The following is an 8,243-nucleotide window of genomic DNA, read 5'->3' on the forward strand; positions in this document are numbered from 1 at the left end:
TTTTCTTAGCCGCAAACACGGCCAATAACACCAGTCATTGCCCGCGGGCATTTCATATCACTTTGTGCGTGATCCAGGACAAGACAGGGAAGTTTGGTACAGCCCGAAGGGCAACAGCAGTATAACACAGAAGGGCAGCCACAGAAGACGGGAGACGGCGGCAAGTCAGGGAGAGCAAAGGAAATGCCGTGAAGCAGTCCGTCTCTCAATTTTACACAATGGTGTATGCATCAAAAGCTTGGACTAATCAATGGTCTCGGTACGCAAGCGGGAACTAAATGAAATGGGGTTTTTAAGGAAGAACGAATCTATGGACTGTTAGTTGGGGCATTCGGGTTAAGTAGGGAGTTATTATGAATGTTAATAGCAATGTAAATATGAAGGAAGGAGGCGTATTTCCGGCTTTTCAGATTCATACGTCCGCAGGGAATCTTCTCTGAAAATTTATTTCTTTCATCATTTCAAAATACGCTCAGGTATTGTGCGAGCCAGTCATTTGTGCCCGTGCCCGTGTCCGTCAGGACATCTCTCGCTGGCGAGTAAAAATTAATGCTTCTTGATGGCGAACTTTGCCTTTTAATTCACATCGCTGCATTTTGACACAATTGCAGGTAGAATGTCGGAAGGCATGGCCGCTAGAGACCATGGTAGCATAGAGAAACCGCGGGAGGGGATTTGCGTCAATGGAGAGCATTACATAATTCACGGATTGGAGGAGTATAAGGCCTCTGCAACTAGAAAGGGATATCCTCTCGAAATACAATTACCTCTCGCAGAGGCTTTCTCGAAGTTTTCACGTATGTAGGTAGAGTCATTCCAGGATCTCACTACTCTCGTGGAGCAAAATCGACGCTTCCACGTCATTCTTGATATTCCCATTTGCAGCCCATTTTCTGCATCTATTCACGCGATAGAAGCATGGAAGAGGGGAATGTTTCGAATTGCTCATTGAGATCGTCAAGAGAACTGGCCCAAGGACTATTGGTTCGCGCAAGTCGGGGTGAATAAGATGTGATACGCAACTTTCACAAATGGTGACACATTTGACGCTGAATAGGTTGACTTCCCACCCTTAAATCCCAAATTAGGGCAGCCGGATGCAACTGCGCAAGAGAAAACGATTCAAGGGCGGCGATCTTGAATAAAGTTGTTGCTTTGCTTGAGATTAAACCATACTCATAATTAAGCCTAAAAGCTACGGGGACGACGTCATCACGTGCCACCTCCAGCCCTAACTGAGGTCACTGGATGCGGCTCTCCTGACCTCGCTCCCGCCGTCTTCCTCAACGTGTCAAGTCAGACGGCGAGGCTTGGAGCGTTGGCTGTATGTACATCTGCATGAGAAAGAGCTATTGTATGCGTACCGCCAACTTCCAATGCCCTAGCTACCAATAAAGCAGTTTGGTGAAGCGGGGAACAAAGCCAACGCCTCCCAGCCTCCCACTTTCAGTTCTATCCCCCGCCGCTACCCCTCTGTTTCGCTGGCACCAGCTTTGTGATAGACCCCGCGCTTTGAATGCTTCTACAATTTGGGGACCAAGGCCCATCCCGTTTATCACCTCTTCGCAGTCCTTCTCCTTGCCACCTCTGAGAACCTTGAGAGGGGCCGCGACGAACAGTCTCGAGATCGGTGACGCAGCCCCTCATGGCTTCTGCTGCTCAATGTTTCTATTGCTTTGAATGTCTATCTGCTTCCTTTAAAGGCACAGAGCCTCCTAGTCTCTCAGCGGTAGAAGACCTGTGGGAAGAGTTCGAATCTTTCAAAGCTCTTGCTTTGCGAGCTGACTTTCAGGATTCTGCAGATCACTTGGACAATGACGAAGTGGTTGCGGATGGAGATCAGTCAGAAGTTCGGGATGATGATAGCGAAGAATCTGATGATGGGTCTAAGATTGCAAAGCCCTCTCTGAAGGTGCAATCGCCCATCATCAGCCGTCTTCAGGGAGGCTCGTCATCCAAATCATCCAACACATCTACCCCTTCTGCTCTGTCCAATAGCTCCTCTCGTTCCGCTTTGACAAGTGCATCTTCTACTACCTCTATTAGTCCGGCGGCTTCTTCCATTTTCTCACGATCAAAAGGAGCGGGTGCAAACTTTTCAACTGATACTGCTGACATGACATACCCTTTATTCGTCACCTGGAACACCCTCTCCAGCACCGGTCATAAGTCACTTCGCGGCTGCATAGGTACATTTGAGCCACATGAGCTAGCCGCTGGTTTAAAAACATATGCGCTCACATCGTTAGTAAATTCTTCTCTTTGCTCTTTGCTTTCTACCTTTGTTGATTTCCCCTTCCTGCATATCCGTCATACTTGAATCTCATTATTAACAAGACCTGGCCAGTGCTTTCGGGGACACACGATTCCCGCCTATCCCATCATCCCTACTCCCCTCCCTCTCTTGCTCCTTAACGCTCCTCTCCTCTTTCGAAACCTGCTCCCACCCCCTTGACTGGGTGCTAGGCACCCACGGTCTTCGCATATCTTTTATCTACCGCGGAAGACGGCTCGGTGCTACCTACCTTCCCGATGTGGCAGTCGAACAAGGGTGGACAAAGGAAGAGACCGTTGAAAGCTTGATGAGAAAAGCAGGTTGGGAGGGCTATAGCAGCAACAGTGGTGGAGGCAGGGTGGCGCGCAGATTTCTTCGAGGAAGCATGAATTCATCTGCCAGTGCAAACAATGCGAGGGGGAAACCGTGGGAGGACGACGTTTCTGATTTCAAAACGGTTAGGTATCAAGGGCTGAAAGCGAGTGCCGATTTTGCGGAATGGCAGGAGTGGAGGAAATGGGTGGAGTTGTCTGACAATCGTCGGGAGCTTTTAGAGTCTGGGACGTGAATGATATGAGATCCTTATTCTCTCCCTTCTGTCCCATCATCTTGGCTACTTCCGCTACTTCCATCTCCCTTTTCACGACCCTGCACAATTTTGCCTAATTCATGTTATATCCCATCGTGTTCGGTTTGTCATATTTAGAAAACCAAACATTTTTTATAACAACAAATAAATAAGGAAATATTGAGGCTTTTAATAGATATACTTACTTCGGTTAGAGGTTGCTAATGAAATTTGTTGTCATGAATTTCTTTTGCCACTGTTGTACTATAACAGGCTGGGTTATAGAAGCTAGCTTATATATTAATTATTTCCAATTCCGGGCATGTTCCTCCTATAATTCCAATGTATAAATGATATAATTTGGCTTTAAAGAATCAGGAGTTTGACAAGATAGAGCAGCTAGGAGAATTGGAGAACGAGGGAAGATGCCACAAAAAAGCCACGATAGTTAGTATATTCTCCACTTAAGGGGAGAGAAAAAGGATATCGATTCAAAATCACCAAACCAGTGATGATATTTGAGAATAGTCAGAAAGGAAAAGAAGAAGAGAAGAAGTAAAATCCGTTAGGCTGGAAAGGGAAAACAGGAGATTCGTGTGCACACCCAGTGATATCTAGTCCGGAAGTACGTGTAATCGTGAAAATATTCCGTGGTTTCTTCCAAGTCATTAGTTCCAGTTAAAGACGAAGCCAATCACGGTCGGGATGGAAATGGATTCGCAGCTAGTAAGGAGCCGAGAAACAAGAGTAATCTTCTCACAAGTTCCCCTTTAAATAGTCCTTTTCGAACAGGATTACCGTCGATTCGAACTCGACTTCCACAATCCGGTAACAGTCTCCTTTACTTTGCGTTCCTGTTCCCGGATTTGCTCCTCAGTTTGACCCCTGGCGTTGCCTCTAGAGTCAATTTCCATATAATCTTCATCACCAGGATGCCCGCTCGTCGCTCCATCCGGCTGCTGCCGTCCGCTATCATCGACAACATTGCTCCCGTTGACATGCTCCGGCTTGGGGTCTACACTCATAGCGCCCTCCATCATTAGTCCACCGCCTTCTCGTAGCTTGTTAATTGCCCGTACGGTATCGATGGCTTTGTGAAGGGTGCGCCTTGCGTTGAAGTTCTTCTTGACGACAGGCAACAGGTCCTCGCCAGAACCCATGCGCATAGGTGACAATGGGTCCATGGGGTCAGTGGGTGGATTAATCCAGGGGTGCTGAAGCGCTTCGTGGGCGGTCATTCTTGCCCCGGGATCTATTGTGAGGCAGCGCCTGATGAACTCGCGGGCGGTAACGGAGACACCGCGCCAGTACTCGAGAGGAGTAAATGAGTAATCTGCAACGAGGATGGCTTGCATTTCTTCGAGATTTGACTCGCGGTCGAATGGAGTGTAGCCGCAAAGGAGGAAATATGTTATTACTCCGATGGCCCAGATATCGCTATCCAGAAACGGGAAAGCATGCATGATTATCACGTTAGTCGTGTCTAACACTGTAAATGGCTAGACGGAGGAAGAGCATACACAGGTTTTCCATGGCCGGTCTTTTTGAAGATTTCCGGGGCCATATACCCAGGGGTGCCACACGTGGTGGTCAGAACATGAAATTGCTCCTCATCCATGATCCTCGATAGGCCAAAGTCTGCAATCAATAGATCCGCATTGTCTTCTGGCGTGCGAAACAGGAGATTCTCCGGTTTTAGATCTCGATGTACGATTCCGTGATCATGAAGATACGCGACAGCGGAGAGGGTTGCGCGGATCAGGTCAGCCGCATCGGACTCGTAGTAACTGCCCTTACGGCAAATCCTGTCAAAGAGCTCTCCCCCAAGCGCAAGATCGGTGACGAGATATACTAGACAAATGGAAAGGATGCGATAAGTTTGCGTCCCAGAACAATTTTCAACCACTTTATAGAAACAGACAGCTAGCAACTTACGGTTGTTCATGGTTTCAAAGTAATCCACCAGCGTCAGAATATTCTGATGTCCCATCGACACTCTTTTGAGCACGGCAATTTCATTACGAACCTAATTCCATTTTATCAGCCCCCCCGCAGTGCGTTTAATATTTCCAAAGACGCGCTGTGATAAGATTCACCATGTGCTCTCTCCCCGCCATCAATCGCTTGTTAATAACCTTCGCAGCATAATACCGCCCAGTATCAATATGTACGCATTCTTTCACCACAGAATACGATCCAGCTCCAAGTGTTTTACCAGTTTTATATCTACAGGGCTGAATTTGCGGCCGTTGGGTGCTTGGGGGTTGGGTAGTCATGGCGTTGGTGGGCGGTTGGAGTGCCACTAGGTCGTGGCGAGGGACTGTATTAAAGACCGTGAAGAGGATATGATGGAGTAGATCTAGGGCTTATGTTGAGAGCGACTAGTATGAAGTTGACATGTAGATATGGTTCCGGCCTGTATAGCGAGAGACAGGTTGTATACTCAAAGGCGGGGTTGGTGGGGATGGAGGTCAACCAATCGAAGAAAATAGAAAATTACAACGTCAAGATAAGGGAGAGAATGGGAAAGGTATTAGATGGGTGTCATCACACAGCCACGGGAAATTATCCCAAACGGCTAAACAGTTTTTTACGATGGATATCGACTGAAGATGTTTTAATGTACGGAGTAGAATCAGCGGAATCTGTCAGGTGATCAGCAAACCCCGATCGATCTACTCCATTTTTTTCATGAATATTGTGTACTCGTTATGTACTACTCTGTTTGCTGGATTGATTCATAACTAATTGATAAAACATTGGACCCAAAACATGTGTCTTCAAATAATGCTAGCTATGCTATGCAGAAATCATAGAGGAAGTGCATCATCAGCAAAAAGGAAAAAAAAGACAACAAATATCTACATCCTTTCCAAAACGCCATTCGTAACAGTCGTCAGCATTCTAAGCCCATAAAATTCGGCTACGCTCTTGAAAAGACTCAGCTTCTTTTTAATCCCACTTAGGTCCACTGTCGCAACCCAACTCCCGCTACAAGAACAATGTTCCATGAATTCGCTCACCCGAAGGCTTTTGCATTTCGAGCATTTCAAGTCTTGTGTCTGCCATTCGACGACAAGACCTTGTACTTGCCCGATCAGCCGCTCCTCCAAAGCGAGACGGTCATATTCGGTGGCACAAGAGAGACAGCACCAAGGGTTGCTTCCAGCAGCAATGTTGTCGGCGCTGTTCTCGGGTAACAAATCGCCATCTCGGCAAATATCTAGATCCCGCGTCATGGTGCAATGATTGCATATCAGTTGTGGAAATTTGAGACTTCCACTTGGATTCTCAAATCTCCCCTCATCGCTAAATTCTTTAACCTCGAAAAGGGCAAGGAGTTCGCGGCGAAGGAGTCTCGTTTCCAAAGTAGTGGTCTTACATAGGCTCAGAACCTGCATTAGAGACTTAACCAGCTCAAGTGTTGGGTTGCGTTCGTGTTTTGATGCACGCCATGACGCACCAGGGAGGGTGGGAAATACATAGTCAGACGCCAGTTCAGGATGAAGGAGCTCATCACGTTGCCGCCGTATAAGCCCCGCAATTTGTCTCTTCAGTGGCTTGGAGAATGATTCGGTGAGGATTGAAGTCATTTCCCCCGAGTCAGATTCGGTAATTGATTGGAATGGCAGTTGTGTGGCTCTAGGCGGGTCTGCCCCTTCGTTGTCAATAGTGGGTCTCTTCAGCCCATGCATGAGTTCAATGTATTCAACGACCCAGTCGAGGAAAACGGTTTGCAAGGGTGTTGGGAGGAACTTGCTCAGTTGCCAATGCATGACTGTCTCAAGTTCTTGGTTCTCAGTCTCAACAACCTCTTGACAACCTTTCCCACCGAAATTGAATTCATCATACCAAACAAGATAATCCCAGTATTCCTTAATTTCTAAATCCAGGAAATGAAAGAGTGGCTTTTCTTTGATCGACTTGACGATATACTGACTGTAAGCGTAAGCGTTGGCCACTTCGCCCTTGGTGGTTTGGAGTAACAACCGGCTAGGGCTGGCGAAGATTATCTGGGAACCCATTCGTCGGAAATCGGTCATCAATTGTTGAAATGCCTTTTTAGACATCATTTGCACGTGATAATGTAGTGACCGATCATAGAGGAAAGAGTCTGAGCTCTCCACCCATCGAATTAAATGTTGGACCATAATATCAGCCATTCCATTTCCCTGACACGCCTCCGCCCACCAAGACTTTACCAAGTCACGCAAGACAAGAATGCCCGCAGAAGCGAACGCAGTATCGGAATATAACACTCCTGTTCCATCTGAAGCTCCAGTCTCGTTCGGCGCAACGGGATTCAGCAAAGTAGATTCACTTCCCTCAAGTTCGTTAATGAGGGATGATGTGAGAATTGTATTAATCGCGAGGTTCCGGATTTCGAGTTCAATGCAAACAGAGGAATAGGCCCCCGGATTGTTGCTTGAAGGCATATCTACCTTCTGCATCGGCCCGAGGATATCGTCCTTTTCATAGCCGGCATGATCTGGGAGGGGCGAGGGAGACCACCATAGAACTATATTATTTTGTTCCAGTCGTCTCGCGTATGCAATATCAATCAAATATTTGGGATCATCCTTTTCTAGATTGCAGATAGGAACATCGCCATATCTTGCTAGCTCACCTAGATGGTATAGCCATGAACCCAGTGCTAAATAGTGCATTGTTATTTGTTTTGCAACAAAGGGTTGCCAGCCAAGCGGAGGCAGATCATTGTCTGATGCCTCGGACCTCAGAGGTAGAACAGGATGCTCTTTTATTATCGGTATCTCCTGTGTTAATTGGCGTCTTTGAGGAGACTGAACAACCAGCATGATTGCCTGATTGCTGTCAATTCGGAATTTCTTAATTACATCGCCAACCTCAAGCAAGGCCTTTCTCCTCGTCGTAACCTGCGTTGTCTTGAAATGAATATTATCCTGATAGTCAAATATCTGTTGCCACGATTCGCCAGCATGTTCCTGTACTTTCTTCTCAAGCGCTTCCTTGTATATCTTGTCGACGTTTGGAAAACCTTGCACTTCTCTCAGCCGCGTAAGAATCACGATATGGGCTTCTTCATTCCGGCTCGAGTAAATAGCGAAAATCTGTCTATCGCCAGACACAACGTGATAGAGGAATATGTATTCCATAGAAACGTCCATCAAGTATTTTTGCTTTGGCTGTTTAGCGCGTAAAAGTGTCGAAAGCTCGAACCCATTTTCAAGACCTTCTCCCAAAACTCCCCGTTGGTTCTCATCGAATGTACAGAGTGTGCCAAGCTTTAAAACAGCCCGAACGCTCAAGGGTACTTTCTTCTCATAAACTCCTTCGACACTCGGATGGTTTAGCAATATTGAAATTTTGTCGGCTCTTTCAAATAAGTGTCTTCCGGCATATCAGTTTAAATAGATGGAC

General features: G+C 46.8%; 3 protein-coding genes across 3 annotated transcripts in view; 1 reads left to right on the plus strand and 2 right to left on the minus strand.

Moving 5' to 3' along the window:
- Window positions 1-218: 218 nt before the first annotated feature.
- On the plus strand, window positions 219-2,843 carry HCAG_05416 (predicted protein; the record flags this gene model as incomplete). The annotated part of the gene is made up of 6 exons (XM_001539899.1): window positions 219-259; window positions 298-317; window positions 612-797; window positions 1,230-1,328; window positions 1,803-2,244; window positions 2,348-2,843. 6 exons carry the CDS (start codon window positions 219-221, stop codon window positions 2,841-2,843), a joined length of 1,284 nt encoding a protein of 427 aa, XP_001539949.1.
- Window positions 2,844-3,637: 794 nt separating this feature from the next.
- On the minus strand, window positions 3,638-5,119 carry HCAG_05417 (calcium/calmodulin-dependent protein kinase type I; the record flags this gene model as incomplete). The annotated part of the gene is made up of 4 exons (XM_001539900.1): window positions 3,638-4,280; window positions 4,364-4,694; window positions 4,779-4,869; window positions 4,940-5,119. The coding sequence occupies 4 exons, from the start codon at window positions 5,117-5,119 to the stop codon at window positions 3,638-3,640; spliced, it is 1,245 nt and encodes a 414-aa protein (XP_001539950.1).
- Window positions 5,120-5,704: 585 nt separating this feature from the next.
- The window catches only part of HCAG_05418 (predicted protein), a gene marked incomplete at both ends in the record, with an annotated part of 2,917 nt that continues 378 nt past the window's right edge, over window positions 5,705-8,243 (minus strand). The window contains 2 exons of the mRNA XM_001539901.1: window positions 5,705-7,362; window positions 7,471-8,008. Of these exons, the coding sequence (XP_001539951.1) occupies window positions 5,705-7,362; window positions 7,471-8,008 (2,196 nt within the window). The remainder of the gene's footprint in view (window positions 7,363-7,470; window positions 8,009-8,243) is intronic.

The sequence above is a fragment of the Histoplasma capsulatum genome, genomic scaffold (genome assembly GCF_000149585.1).
Source record: "Histoplasma capsulatum NAm1 scaffold_5 genomic scaffold, whole genome shotgun sequence".
Lineage (NCBI taxonomy): Eukaryota > Fungi > Ascomycota > Eurotiomycetes > Onygenales > Ajellomycetaceae > Histoplasma > Histoplasma mississippiense.